This window comes from Rhopalosiphum padi, chromosome 3 (assembly GCF_020882245.1).
Source record: "Rhopalosiphum padi isolate XX-2018 chromosome 3, ASM2088224v1, whole genome shotgun sequence".
In the NCBI taxonomy this organism is placed as follows: Eukaryota; Metazoa; Arthropoda; class Insecta; order Hemiptera; family Aphididae; genus Rhopalosiphum; species Rhopalosiphum padi.
The window spans coordinates 46,641,984-46,657,926 of record NC_083599.1 but is presented as its reverse complement, the minus strand read 5'-3'; the positions used below and the strand labels follow the sequence as shown (position 1 = coordinate 46,657,926).

The 15,943-nt window shown below is 31.8% G+C and overlaps 2 protein-coding genes across 3 annotated transcripts in view; one reads left to right on the top strand and one right to left on the bottom strand.

Annotated features, from left to right (window-relative positions):
• Window positions 1–15,943, top strand: part of LOC132926601 (pseudouridylate synthase RPUSD2-like) — a 422,441-nt gene that overhangs the window by 316,991 nt on the left and 89,507 nt on the right. Inside the window, exon 3 of one of the 2 annotated variants that reach the window (XM_060990971.1) lies at window positions 3,791–3,856. The exons of the other annotated variant lie outside the window; for it this stretch is intronic. Within the exon in view, the coding sequence (XP_060846954.1) occupies window positions 3,791–3,856 (66 nt within the window). The remainder of the gene's footprint in view (window positions 1–3,790; window positions 3,857–15,943) is intronic. 2 annotated transcript variants of the gene reach the window in all.
• LOC132923848 (short transient receptor potential channel 5-like) lies at window positions 5,989–7,470 on the bottom strand. The gene has a single exon (XM_060987821.1). The coding sequence runs from the start codon at window positions 7,360–7,362 to the stop codon at window positions 5,989–5,991; it is 1,374 nt and encodes a 457-aa protein (XP_060843804.1). The 5' UTR covers window positions 7,363–7,470.

Below are 15,943 nucleotides of genomic sequence, written 5' to 3'. Positions count from 1 at the left end.
TAATCATATGCCATCATCACGACATTATAATGTCACGCATTGCCCGCTACTGTTTATCCTTTTACGCTGTATACGCGCGGTATAATATTACTATAATACCTATATATCGGAAGCGTCGCGAAATATAAATAATATAATATTTAATTGTCAAACATTAGTATAACAATGTATAATCGGATTATTATTAAACAGCACCGCCGCGAGATACAATATAATAAAATATATAACAGTTATGCGTTGTATTCGATTTTCTTCCAAATGCTGATCGGAAGGGCTGTATAATAGCTGATTTGCACCAAAATCGATTCAAACTACGTACACGACGTATTGTGTAATTCGCGTAATAGTATCGAGAAACAATAAAAATATGATTTGTAATTTTCAACAGACGTCAAATTGATTTTATTTTTATCTGAAAATCTCGCCGGAAAACTTATGCCCTTACGATAATACGTCATTAAAACCAGCCAGTCGGCGCGTTAAGTTACATTTTGTTAAGTATAGGTTATGTGAAAAAGTCACTTTTTATAATCAATATTTTGTATATTATTTTTCTACCAGTGCTTAAAATAATAATTTCCAGTTGCGTGCGGCGGATGCGTTATTAGAGGTAAAGAGGTAGGTATACGTACGCCTATGGTCAGTATGCGTATACGCGGTAGGAAAAAATACATACTGTCCACGGTATTAATAAAATAGAGAGCAATTAATAATTACAGTGAAACCTTTGAATAGCGGATACTCTCGGTCACCAAATTTTTGTCCGTCATTCGGAGATCTCCGTTAGTCAGAGGGGATACATTTTTGAAATGTATTTGTATAATAATTTACTACATACTATGTATGTGGTATGTATGTATAAGGTATTATATATTGTAAATTATTACATGTTTATATGTTTACAAATTATTATAAGTTATTATTATTTAAAGTTTATTTTTACAATCAAAATCAAAATTATGTACATGTATTTTTAAATTATTTTTGTTTGAAAATATCGGTGAGCTTTGTCTGTTTATAATTACACGTACACCGTCTCTGTGCAATCTCAGTAGTAATACGAGAATACATACGAATGTGAATATTACGTATTATTTTAAAATAAAGATTAGGGACTTACCATTATTTTAAAAACCCCTATTAAAATAATATCCGCTATTCGGAGGTTTTGTTATTGAAAAGTAGTGAACATTTCCCCGTTCCCCAAAAAAGTCCGCTATTGAGAGGTGTCCGTTAGTGGAGGTTTCACTGTATTAATATGTTAGACATCAGAAAAAGGTGAAAATTTGTTTCCAATACGAAATATTAAATACATGTCGCGGTACCTACCTATGCCGTATAGACACGTGGATTACTACTCGTATTATACCTATTTTTTTACTACGTTTACCTATAATAGCCGTATAATATAAGTAAACATTAATTGCGTACCGTAGACGATGTGGTTATATTTGGAAGGTCGAATTCGTAGGGACCGCGATAAAATGTCGAAATCGTGATGAAGACGAACAAATCGTTTTGTGCAATTTAAAAATATATGAATTTATGTAATGTGTACATATATGTATAAATATGACGTGTGTTACGACTGGTAAAACGTATAATTTGCTTTCATAAATAATATTTCGCCCGTCTGCACGATTAGATTGCAATCATTATATTACCTGTACATTATAATAGCTAGCTGTAGGTAGGTAGGACGACCTGCCTTCTCTACGAAGTATTTTTTTTTTAAATCTACGACAAATCTACCACGCAAAATACAATGATATAGGTAGTTACGCAAATACTAAATATATTTAAATACAAAGATTTTTGTAGCTATACTACGACTTCGCCAGACATATAATAGCATTAGCGTGTATAGTATAACCAATGCTATTTTATTTCATTTTACATAATATTTATAATCTATTAACTTTTAAACTTCAGTATAAATAAACAACAGTAAAAAAGCTAGAAAACCAACTATAAATATTAGTCTATAATATAACATTAGTTGGTTTTAATATATTCAATTCCATATATTTGGAAATTATATCACAAATTTGTTTGTTATGAAGACGTAGGTACATATAAGAACGTCTATAATGATGGGTCAAAGGGGGTCGAGGTAATCTTATAATTGTCACACTAGCCGACGATTTTTTTTGTTGGGAGTACTTACCTTCTCCCACTTTCATACAAACACTCCCCAGTTTGGACAATTATTATTTGTATTTTCTCCGACTAGGGAGTTTGAAACCTTATAATATGTACATACATACGTACGTAGTTGTACACTGTTGTACAGATAATAGAACTCGGGGTTGCATTATTATAATAATATAATGAATTAATATTCTTAGTTTATTATTCTCATAACGATAATACTGTCAGTATATTATAATAACAATCTTACAATATTTATTTCAAGGGTATCTCAACCGTGAGACTTACGTTTTTAAACATATATTTTACTTTCGTGTATAAAAACAGATTGTTAAATATTCAATTAACCGGTGCATAAAAAGCAAAAAAAAAACTGTACTTATATTTTACTCAGTCATATTTTTCTATAATTAATTCAACAAGTAAAATTCTGCACAAATTTTCATGACTAAGATAATCACAATTCGTTTTTACTTGTTATTTTTTTTGTTTGTCAGTCATCTATTCTTTTACAATTATTCAAACAAACACTAACGAGATCGTTAAAAAAACGCGAAGTTTATATTATAATATTCTTGATTTTATTTTGATGTTATATCCTCGTATGTATATGTTTATGTACAATTATTAAATTTAAAATGAGTATATGACATATGTCTATGACTCTTCGTATAACGTTTCACAAACGTTTTTTTACAGTAGTAAGTATACTTACTATATAATAGGTGTTTGATTCAAAATACGGAAAACTCGGAGGATATTACCTCAAAAAATAAATGTACTCGGTAAAAAAGCAAATAACATAGACTTTTACTATATCATTATAATACATATCTTATAAGATTAAAGTACAAGTAAATAATATTTAAATACTCTCTTATACTTAAACACATACAATAAATAACCAGCGTAACATAATGTAACCACATTTACACGTATTTGAAGTCACAATATACATTTTTTTCATAAATAAATTATAATTGTTCATATCATATCGATTTAATACAATATATAAATATTTAAAAAGCACAAAAATTAAGAAACACATTTTTTGAATTTTAATGTCAAACAATATTGTTTTACTATTTATATGTATAAGTGTCTATACCAAATTCAACAAAAAAATTTATTATTTTAAATACTGAAATAACTGTTTTATCGAATTTATCTTTAAATAAATTATATTATATTATATATTTTATTAGCCAATTGTTGATAAACACATTTATGTATGGTCTAATTTGAAAAAAATACAATTTACTTCATTTATATTGTAAGGTTCCTACATATTATGTATATTATAGATATTTTCGTATAAATGGTTTATTAAAAAGATAAAGAAAAAAATGAATTTAAATTATATATTATAATTATAATCTTATTTTGTTCCATGATTTTTTAAATTGTCTTAAATTATAAAGTCATCTAAATACAAATAGCATTCAAACATTTCAAACAATTATGAGTTTTTTCCCTACTGAATTTTTTCTTGGATGTTTATGAAAAATATATAAAAAAAAAAAGTCCATTAAAAATAACTCAGTTTTAAAACTTTACAATACGATTAATATATTATACTTGGGATAAAATATTAAAACGTCAATTGAATTATAAGTGACTTTTTTTTTTTTTGTTACAGGTAAGAAATTATGAAAATTTCGTCGTTGGATCCCAGGAAAATATCACGTCATACATCGAGATTCCGGTATGAGATATATAGATTATATATATAATAGTATAATACGCGCGATACGGATTACAGCATTTGTAAATTATTTGACTTATAATAAAATTATAGTCGTGTTATTGTTCGGGTTTATCCTACTATTAGAATAATATTATTTTACTAATATTATAATTCGTCGAATAGAGTGTTATAATAGGTTGTAATATACTATACATAAAGAAATGAAATCCATAAAAATGAATGCAGCTGTTAATATATTTCACGGTTTATAACACATATTATTTGAGTAATAGGTATTTAATTTTATCATTAGAAGATTATTATATAAGTTTATTTTTTTATTTTTTTAAGTAAATTACCTAATCAAGATTTTCAATGGGTTTGATTTTAATAATATTTTAACAGTTACAGTAATGTCTATAGTATAAAGACCAAACACGCACAAATATACGGACACATTAGCGCCGATCACGTACCTAAACCTTTATACGATTACGATGAAAAAAAACAACCATAATCATGCGTGAGGTAAAAAAAATCTGTACAATTCGTTTAAACTGTGTTAAGTAAAAAAAATAAAAATACTACTCAAAAGTGTGCTGTTTCACACGTCGTTTAGTTTCGAGATGTAAGCTCACGTTTTGTGAATTAGTAATATAACAGCATTTACCTCAAAATCGTTATGACTACATTTTTGTTAATTTGTATCCCAACGATGCTGACGTACAGGCATATTTTAAGTATTTTGATAATAACTATTAGTTATGGACGTTTTGGTCCCAGTAGTAGTAGTAGTAGTAGTAGTATATAAATATTGATAATTTATCAAGAATCTGAAATCTAGTTTATATAATAACCAACAGTTGTTTTTTATGAATAAACAGGATGGAATCACATTGTAGAATTACCATGATATCTTATCAGAGTGGAAATAAGCATGTCCACCATTTTTTGAGGAAATAACATTATTGTCACCGGCTTAAAAAAAACTCTCTTTTGTTGTTAATTTATGAAAAGTCCAAAACAATTCAATTCGATCAATTGCATACCAGTTCAGTGGTTCAATCGACGTAGAAGTTTAAGGGAAATATTTTAGTGTTAAATAACAATATTATTTTATTTTAAGAAAGTAAAATATTTAATTAAGATAAAAACACCAACTTAAGTAATGTTTTATGATAACTGTCGTGAAGGTGCTTTAGGACTAAATGATAAAATACATGTAATTTGGTATTACCGCTAACACGGTGACCCTTTTGTGGTTGAATCCTCCGGACATGGGCTAGAGAGCTTCTGTCGTAGTGCTACATCAAAACACATTAACTACTGTTACCCGGAAGTACTTAATGGGATTGTAAATAGTCCGTTTTAGGGAGTTTATTATGTATAACCTATAGATACGATGTTAAGTACGTTCGTATAAACTGGTGTGGTTTTGTTAGAAATCATGCAGTAGGTAAAAATTTTTTTTTTAGTAAATGAACATTAGTATGCATTCACATTCATAATTTATCTAACGCATAACTTCATATGCATTTTTTACTATAGTAAACTGGTCACAACAAAATAATAACAATATGTTATCTTTTCGTTTAAAGTATGCACGCACCACACACATTTTCCGTTATACCAATTGATATATTTAATAGTTACCGGGCATAAGACTTATGAAAACAGATTTGAAAAATAAACAGATTCAAAAATATTATTGCTTTTTAGTCTTATCGGTGTGATTACAAAATAATGACCATTACCTATTTATACATTCCTACTAAAAAATTGTACATGAAATTAAACAATGTAGAAACGCGTTTCCCTATTATACAAGTGTGTGCTGATGTTTAACATATCACATGGAATAATTCAATAACGATTCGATATCAGATAACAACACATAAATACATTTAATTGCATAAGTGTACAAAAATAAAATTATTACATAATAAACTATAGTATAACTTATTACCAACAACGTCGGCGACCGAGGTTTTTCGACCATTGCGGTGTTCGCGTCTTCTCGTGTGATAATCTTTAAACCAAGATGACAAACACCAACGATCGGACCATTGGCTGCCACCGTTGCCAGTAACCTATATTGACAATCGTGTATATAATATATTATATATAAAGAGATAAAGTAAGAAATACCGTCAACCGCAGGCCGGAAAGCACATCCTGACGTCGGTGGGCCGCTGCCTGTGCCGAAAGTACCGTCGGCTGAGCTTGTGCATCAGCTCCCGGAAAGCGTTGTCCGGATAAGAGTCGGCATGATATTTCTTGGACGATATCATATTGACGAAGCCCACGGAGCTGGCCTTGCAGCAATTGGACAGGTACGCGAACACTTCCACTACGCAGTGGACGGACGGCAGTATGTTGAGCGGTGGTGGCAGAGCGCTGTGCATGGAGAACGACAGGAACACTTCCGTCCGGCCAAACACCCATTCTACGTACGAATTACCGGTGACCCGCTGGAATGTGTTGGTCATGGTAGCAATGAGCATGTTGAGCGTGACGATCACGGATAGCGTCTGGAAAACGGAATAGAGGAGCGTACCCACGGCCTGCGTTACGTAGTGGTTGTAGACGGGCGCTGCTTTCTCCCCGTCGTCGGCGGCCGCGTTCTCGATGACCACCGTGCCGGCGGTGGATGAGGTCATGCAGAACACGCCCCAGAAGAGTGTCTTGAGCGTCGAGTACACGTTGACGAACGACTCGTCCTGCTTGGTCTCGTAACCAGTGTCCGGGTCGACGTGCGTCATACCCTCGTAGTACTGGTAGAATCGGCAAAGGCCCGCGGTAAACGCCACGATGATGATGCCGAACACGGCGGCCAGCCGAGCAAAGTCCGTGGTCATCTTGCCCAAAGACACCTGTAGCGGGCCCAGTGAGTAGCTGAGTTGGCACAGAAACAGCAGCCGCAGGAACGACATAACCGTGACCACGGCCAGCAGTCCTTCGCCGACTAGCGTCGGGTCCGACGACGGCCAGTACTTGCGCTCGATCGGTGGGTCGTGCGGGTTCGCGTACGACATCCACCAGCACACGGCTGTGGCGGCCAGCATGCACAGCTTGACGCAGTCGTACACGTTCCATAGCATGCTGAAGAACCGCCGGGGACCCTGTACGATGACGAGCTTCACGGTGCGCACCATGAACATGGCGGCGTATAGCACGATGATCGTGCGGAGCACCAGGCCCAGTCGGTCGCCGGTGCACTCGATTGCCGTCTTGTCCAGGTTGTTGGCCCACGTCAGCACCACCAAGAATACAGCGTACGATGCCAGATAGTTGATCATCCTGTTCACAGGCAACGAGTAGTATTCGCCGCTCTTTGAATACGGCGCGAACAGGTGCAAGACGACGATCCACAGGAGCAGGGGCACTCGGACCAGAACGGTGGAGGCCCCGTACGTATTCCCGCGGTCCCGCCACTCGTACCAGTTGCCCGCCCACGCTACTTCCAGGATCTGCTGCACACTGCCGTGAGCCACGAACTCCTTTTGCTTCAAGTCCATGGCCATCACCAGCCTGCGGTACGGGAACGATCCGAAGAAGTTGCATCCCTCCTTCCGGGTCAATATCAGCTTCACCTCGGCTGACGACCGGCACAGTCCGATCAGGTCGACCGCAAAAAGCCTGGTCTGAAGATTTAGTGACTCGTAATCTGACTTGAATAGTCGGTTCACGTTTCCGTGCTCCTGGAGCTCCTTGCTCAGCTGGAACGCGGTTAGGATAGGGTCTTCCGATGTTAGGTATATGTAAAACGGATTGGCCAACGCCCGGAACACGGACAGTTTCAGTTCGGATGCCTCGAGGCCGTTGTTGAGCTGCGCCAACGACTTGCATACCTATCGTCATAATATTGTGATTTCAATACCATATTTATATTGAAAGAGAGGACTATGCGTTAAATAGATCCAAATTGTTAAAAGAAAAACTCAAGTGGCACAATGAAAAAACATTAACAACTTACTCTTACAAAAAGGAAATGCTACTGACCTTTTTGCACAAACACCTGGCTTTGTGTGGTATTGGTATTGTGTGACCACGTTTTAACAACAGGCTGATGATTTGATAATGTCCGCACTGGGCTGCCAACATGATCGGCGTGAGGTATCGTGGAAATTCGGTGGAATGCTCATACCCCAATTCGGCGCTTTCCGGGCTTTTCGATTGAAGGAGATCCAAAAGCTTGATTACGATTTGACTACGATTGTGACGGATGGCACGCATCAGAGAGTCTCCGATTTCGAGATCAGGCCACGACAACAGGAGATCGATCATTGGCTCGCAGTTGACTTCGATGGCCAAATTCAAACCAGTTATGCCCTGATAATTTTTACAATTCATGTCAAAACCACTGTTTTTATCCAATAAATTTTTAACACCTGGCACATCGCACATTTTTATCATGTTTAAGTATTTCCGCTGTAGTTCTTCTTCTTCGTCCGGATGGTAATCGTTGTACGTGGACGTATCAGCTTCCGTCGTGAAATCGTTAGTTTCCTCACTCGTTTCATTGTCAATTGGCGTTTCAGACATGTTCCGCAGTGTTAACCGTTAACCAATAATGTTTAAACTTGAACTAAAATGGTTTTCTTCGGTGTTTAATCCTAAATGTATAACATTGTAGATATTGTGTTCAACGGCTGCAGAATTATACACAAAAATCGAATTACCATAACAAATAGATAAAATATAAACTATTTTTTTACTACAGCAACACATCAAAGTAGTGTTACCAGAGTATTATTTTATTTTATGTAAATTGTTCTACGGGGTATAAATCAAAACCATATATTGAAATAGGGTATTTCTGAAATGTGTACGAACGGTGACCACGATGGAGTAATAATAATGTATTAACTTTATTAGGAACAATAAGAATAATAGTAATAATAATAATTTATTATGTACTGTAATTATTGTAAATTCGAAACACTGCAAAGTAAATAAGTTGTATAGTATTATATTTATTACTAAATTGATATTTTAATAATTATTAATTTTTGAAATAAAAATATGACCTTATTTTTATTTACGTAATTTGTTATTAGTATGGATAGATAGCAAAAACTCTACAATGTACAAAACCCATAATACCACACGTACCTATGATAAGAAAAAAATATCTCTACGATTCGCATGAATCAAATAGCGGTCTATATTGAATAAAAAAGAAAAAAATACTCCCTATTTGAAAGAGGGCTGTTTCACACATCGTTTATTCTTGAAAAATAATAAAACCCACATTCTGTGTTGATGTAAATACATAATAATATAACAGCCTTCACCTCGAAATCCTTTAGGTTGATTTTTTTCCCTCCAGAAATCCCAGTGTGCAGATTGAACTAAAAGGAGTGAAATCACTGAATCACAGCTGTCAACACGTAGCCTTTAATTTTTTTTTTCGATCCGCAGCCACCAGGATCATTGGTAAATAATTTACATAATTATTATGTGAAAATAAAGAGCAAAAAAAAAATGTCTGGCATACCTGATTCACGGGAAAAACGTATTAAACGCTTAGCAAAAACGGGTAATCATCATTTCAACGGCCGGCAAGATTAATCTACCGGATTCGAATGTCGGGTGCATATTATCATATCATAATATACTGTCATATCAGAACGAGCTATATCTAATAAGTAAAATAATGTATGATACAATATACCTATTTTATAGATACGTTGTATTTGCAAATAATAACAATTATTTCAGTTCTTAAAGCGGGACCCGAGTAGAAAATATTTTGATATTTTCGGTTATAAATGCATAATATCATATACACCAAATAAAATAGATCAATCGGATCCTAAACATCATATGGTTATAATATCGTATAAAATATATTATGTCCGAGAAATAAGTTTTTTGCCACTGAATTGTCATATAATCTATTAAAATATAATTTACCAATTAATGAATTTTGTGTCATTTTTAAAACGCAATGAATAAACCAAAATATATGCTTTTACATCGATAAAACGAAATTCCGCTGCACTCGCAAATATTTTTGTAAGTTGGTACTTTGAATTTTGTTTAAACAATGAAGTCTCATTCTCAACCATAATACCTAGTACCTACGTAATAATATGTCGTGTACTGCATTGTATTACGTTATATTAACTGTATTTTAATTTGAAAGCTTTTTAAATTATAATGACATTCTGAAGATTTTTATTTTAAATTGATGTATTTAGTTAAAATTTTTATTATATAGGAAGCAATTAAAAAAAAAAAAAAACATTCTAAGAAAACTTCATCAAACTCATTAAACGAATTAACTAAATCTCCATACGAGTATGTAAGCCATACAAAAATAGCTATGCAGTTGTGCACATAATTATAGAAAGCTTTTTGAAAATACATTACATTATAATATCGAATAACACATAATATAGTGGATTTCAAGTTTCGGTTATTGACTAAATGCTTACTGATTAAGTGTAAATAGTATTTACTAAATACCTAATAACATAATATTAAATATGTATGCGTTCAAATTTAAGGAAAATATACATCAAAAATGCATAAATATGCTTGATAGTCAAATAAAATTAATTAGTAACAACTATGTATATTGGCGAAATAGTAGTTTAGAAAATAAAAATAATACATTTTTTGCATAAAAATTTTAATCAAATGAACAATAACAAAAACTGCATTTTAAAATACTAAAACGTGACCATATTATGCTAAGTTATTATGTTCTCCAAATTTTCTGTTTAAACTTTAATAGTTAAATATATTTAACTATTAGCTTTTAAAGCTATATATACAATTTCTGAACGTTGAATTAACGCATGTTCATTTTTTCATTAGTTGCTGAAATTTGAATATGAATAGGTATTGAATGAATATTTTTTTGTCACAAGTGTATACTAATGGTTAGTTGAGTTTATGAGAAGATCAAAAATTTTTCAATTTTTATAGAAACGAATACTTTTTGAATAAATTATTTAAATATATTACGTAGATGTATTTACATATGATAGATACAAATATAATACTATGAAATATTGATCACGGAATGTTTCGAAAGAATATGATATGCCCATTTGTTTATTTTTTTTTCCATTTTTATCCTTTATCATTACTATACACAACGTGATTTATTACAGAAATAATACGTGCGATTTCACAATAACGTCATCCACTCAGTACAGGCACAATGTTAATTATTGGCCGATAATGTTATTTGTACATAACCGGTGTTCATTGCGTTTTAAAATATTGTATCCGCTATGAAATATCGCTGATTGATAATGTTATACTGTACACGGTAAATGCATTTTATACGATGGCAGATATGTTTACGGGGTGTAAACATTATTAAACAACGGTGTACACTGTAATTTTACATAATATAGGGAATAAAATCATTTAAACCACTCATTCTTTAAATTAAATTAGCACTTAAATAAACAATGCCTAACACATGAAAACTATTCAGGTACTGGTGTTGTAGTATTATAAACTTCTACGAATTGTGAAAATATAATTTAATTATAGAATTAACGAACATTTAATTAAAACATTATAATATGCCTGTTAGTTGGCAGACTTTTGAAAATTTAGTAGATCAAAAAGGAAAATTGTTCCAAACAATTATTATATTACTGCTTTGCTTTTGAGTTGCACGTTCACTCTTAATACTCGACTCGCTCCTACTTTAAAATATGTTTAATATATTGTTTTTCGTTATTAGTATAATTGAACAATTTTAAAAAACACAACAAATTACGTTTGAAATAATATATATTAATTCAATTTAAAAGAATTACTCACTTAGCATAGGTAAATTTACAATTTTTTCAATTTTTGTGACATGAGAACTATATTGTGTTTATAAGATATTGTATTTAGGCCCATTCCACACGTACCCGGCTAACGTTTAAACTGATTGTATGCCGACGCAAACAAGTTTTACAATATTTTTATTTTTGTGATCATTTTATGAAATCAAGACTTATTACGTTTGTTTTCTTTTTTTTCGGAAAATGTTACTTATTGTTATTGATTTGTGTCAATCGTGAGATATAAATAATATGACGTTTCGATTTGTTTTCATTCGACATATATATTAAGATGATGGTTCATTTAGTTGATTACATACATTTAAAAACTACTATTTGTTGTAAAAACTAATACTTATACGTATAACATGCACCAAATAGCATGAGTCTCGAAAAGCCAAAACAAAAAGCTTGTACATCAAAAGTATCTCTCATAAAATGTTTTATGAGAAAATAAAATACCAATAACGTCCAGTTTAATGCAGGTAATTGTAGTGATGGATGTTATAAAAATATACTATTGTGTTTGATCAACTCTGATTAAGTGCTTCTGCTTGAAAAAAAGTCGAAAATAATCGACCGTCGATTACACTACTCTAAATTCGCTTGTGTTTAACGTTTATCCATTAATTACTATTGAATGGAAATGATCGGAAAAACATTCAACGGTACTGTTTTTAACATTCACTGAACAACGGTTGTTTTTTGTTTTTTAAACAATGACTAAATTAATGAGTGTTTTTATTTGTAAGATGTAGACATAATGGAGGGTATACAATGTGTATAATATATTATAAATACCGAATCAGAAGAATGTTTATAATAACATGTTAACGAGAAAAAAGATGATGATTTAGGAATTGTTGTTATTTCCTTGTCGCGGTCAAAAGTTCTTGGTGACGTTAGCTAATGTTGGATATCTAGAAGTTTTATCAATATTTGTGTAGGTGTCATATAATTTTTTTTCTTAGTTAAACTTTAACAACTCGAGCCATTAACTGTGGGATTTTTTGTTTCTATCGGAGTCCGGAAGATTAAAATAATAAATAAATGAGGCCCGGAAAATACTTTTATTTTTTAATCAAATTTTTATAATAAATGAATTACACAATGTAATCAAGATATTTTGACGGTCCCGTTTTCTGCATTTCTTGATCTGCTAGTTGCCGACCGTTTGTATAGCCCTGTAAGGTATAGTACAGTAGGTTTTTTGGAACACGTGTTTTCCATGTATAGGACATGACTTTGTCGCCAAAAACCCTGGTGACCGCCCATCCGAGAGATAGCAACATCGGACTATGTTTGACCACAGCACTATTTGGCGAATGCATCCAGACTCTACGCCACACCACTACGCCATGCACCCATATTATTAATATATTATTAGTATAAATCCGGTTTTGTAAATGTATTCAATTATTTAATTAACATATTTGATTTAAGCATCATTGCGTCATTTTGCTGTTAATAATAATGTAGTACATGTTTAACCTGGAATAATTTATCCAAATACGTCCTAATCAATTTTAAAAACTGTAATATAAATATATGAAAATAAAAATATTCACTAACTGCAGAACGTGTGTTTGTTAATAATACTATTATTTTATTAAAGATGATTAGTTTCCTCGATATCGTTTTACATTAAATATATTGAATAAATTAATATACATTTAAAGAATCAATATTTCTGATTTTTAACATCTTTGCCTTTTTCCACGCCAGTGACCAAATCAATTGACGTAATAAATTCCTTAACCCTAATTCGGAATTTATATTATCGTTGCCTACAGACTACATTCGTTTATTTACTTATTACCAAATTTTACAGTAATATAATATCATATATTTTACATATAATTATATTTAATACTGAATATTGCCATGTGGTCACATTGGTAAAGGTGATTTTTATTATATCAACCGTATGATTCCGTTAAACTTATTATTTTTGTAATAAACCGTTATTTTATACATTATTATCATACACCAAATTATAAGAAAAATAATGATTAAATTATGATGCATAATATTGATGAGCATTAGCAAAACAAAAAATCAGCGAAAATAAACTATCAACAGTTGATTACACTGTAATTTATTTTCCTAATAATCTATGATTTGGTTAAAAATTTACATTTTTGATTCCGACAAACGGTGGATTCAATTCATATAAATCAGTGATCACATTAAACATAATTCACTTTAATGTTATTATTACCATAGCGCGAACGCGTTGTGTGTATTAATATTATTATATTTTATTCTCTAGTAACAAATATATTATCGGAGTACGTATGGGTACGCGTGATCTCAAAAAAGCCTGACGAATCTACGACTATCGGTATATAATATCAATATATTATTATATTATTATTATTATTATTGATATTCAGATATAATAATATATTTATACATTTATATTATTGTCATAAAATATTATATAATACCATTGAGTATATATAGTATACACTATATACTATATATACTCAATGATAATACTTTGCCGACTTTCAATACGATCTGTACGCGTCATCGGATTTCGTTATCGTATTTTATCCATAAAAAAAAAAAAATGTTCACTTATTATTGCCTATCGCCGCGGATACCTTAACCTACTGTAGTATACCAAACGCGTGCGCACACCTGTGACCGGCTACGACCGGAATTGCCGTATACCGCACATATTCGATTCGGTCCCACAGCAGCTCTGTCGCATATATAATAATAATAACAACAACAACAACAATAATATTATTTTTTATTCATAATATTTGGGACTTCGACACGCGCGATCACTGTAGACAAAATAAACATAGACTTAGAAAATAAAAACCCGTACAAATAATAATATAGTCGCCTGCTGTGGCGGTGTGTTCTATAATACACCTATATATACTCAGAAAGTGCGTGTGTGTGTGTGTATATATATATATATATATATATATATATATATATATATATATATATAAATGTATGCGATATTGCAATAAAAATATATATAATATGATACTCGGCTTTGGGGTTTTTTTTATTGTTTGTTCGGTTTATAGAAAAGTTTTAATTTTTGCGTGCCTACGTCGACCCGGGGAGCCAGTTGCGTTTAGTTACACGTGTTAATGGTACCTGCCACAAAATGCAGTGGCCGTAAAATAGTATAGTAATAATAATAATAATAATAATGTGATGCAGCGGGGTATTCGCCGACGGCAGTGTCCCATGATAATGTTATATTATCGCGTGACACCCACACAAAAATCCTTATTGCGTGTGCCTGCAGACTGCAGCAGTAGAACATAAATATATAATTGCTTCGCCCGTTGCAGCTAACTTATTCTTATAATATATTGTGTTCGTTCGAAAGCTTTACAACACAGTTACACAAAACCTGTGTGTCCGCAATCGGCGATAGGACCGTACAGTATTTTGACAACATTTAATGGTTGAGCGTGGTCTGTACGCGCGTTGACCTCGCACAACCGATTTGTAAGTAGCTGCAATCGATTTTCGTGTTTCAGTTTTCTATATTAAAGTACATTAAGTAATTTATATCCTATTTTAAAGAAAAAGTATTATGTGCCAGCTGATGATTCACTAAGCATGGCCACGCTGATTTATTCTTTTAATAGTGCATTAATCTTTTGAAAGTTTGAAATACCGTAATGGACCATAATTTCGAATTCATTTTTATTTTATAAATTATTTTTTAACGAAAACATTGCATTTTAAAATGTCAAATCAACATTTAAAACGTGAACATTTAATGCTTATAAATATATAACAAGCCTATTTTATAGGCATAGTTTACAGTTGAAGTTTGTATACTTAACAAATACTTTCCCGAATACTTAGAATTGTCAGTTCTAAATAACTAAAATAAATTAGATATAATTTTGTGACATTAACAGTATAATAATATTATTTCTATATGCAAACCTTGGTGTTTTACACCGCGAAAAGTCAATCGTTTTCATGAACTACGTACTTAAAATGTTTAATATTATAAACAAAACTTTTTTTTTTGTAAGATGCAACTCTTTCGCAAACTGTTTAACAAGCTCAGGTAATAATAGACCATTATTATAAATAATAGATAGATTATAATTTATTTCCATTATCGATAATTGTTATTCGTATTTTCCGCAATAGTGCTATTTTATTTAAATTAGGTATAATCAATAATAATAGTAATAATATATCAAAAATTAGTATACCGTGCACGCGTTTAACATTATTTTACTCTGCACCATATTGTTATAATATTATGCTTGTACGTCAGTTAAAGTAACGCCGTAGAAGATAT

Bases quoted from the DNA above. Each gene is read 5' to 3' on its own strand.
- LOC132923848 (XM_060987821.1), bottom strand. From the start codon at position 7,362: ATGGCCATGGACTTGAAGCAAAAGGAGTTCGTGGCTCACGGCAGTGTG.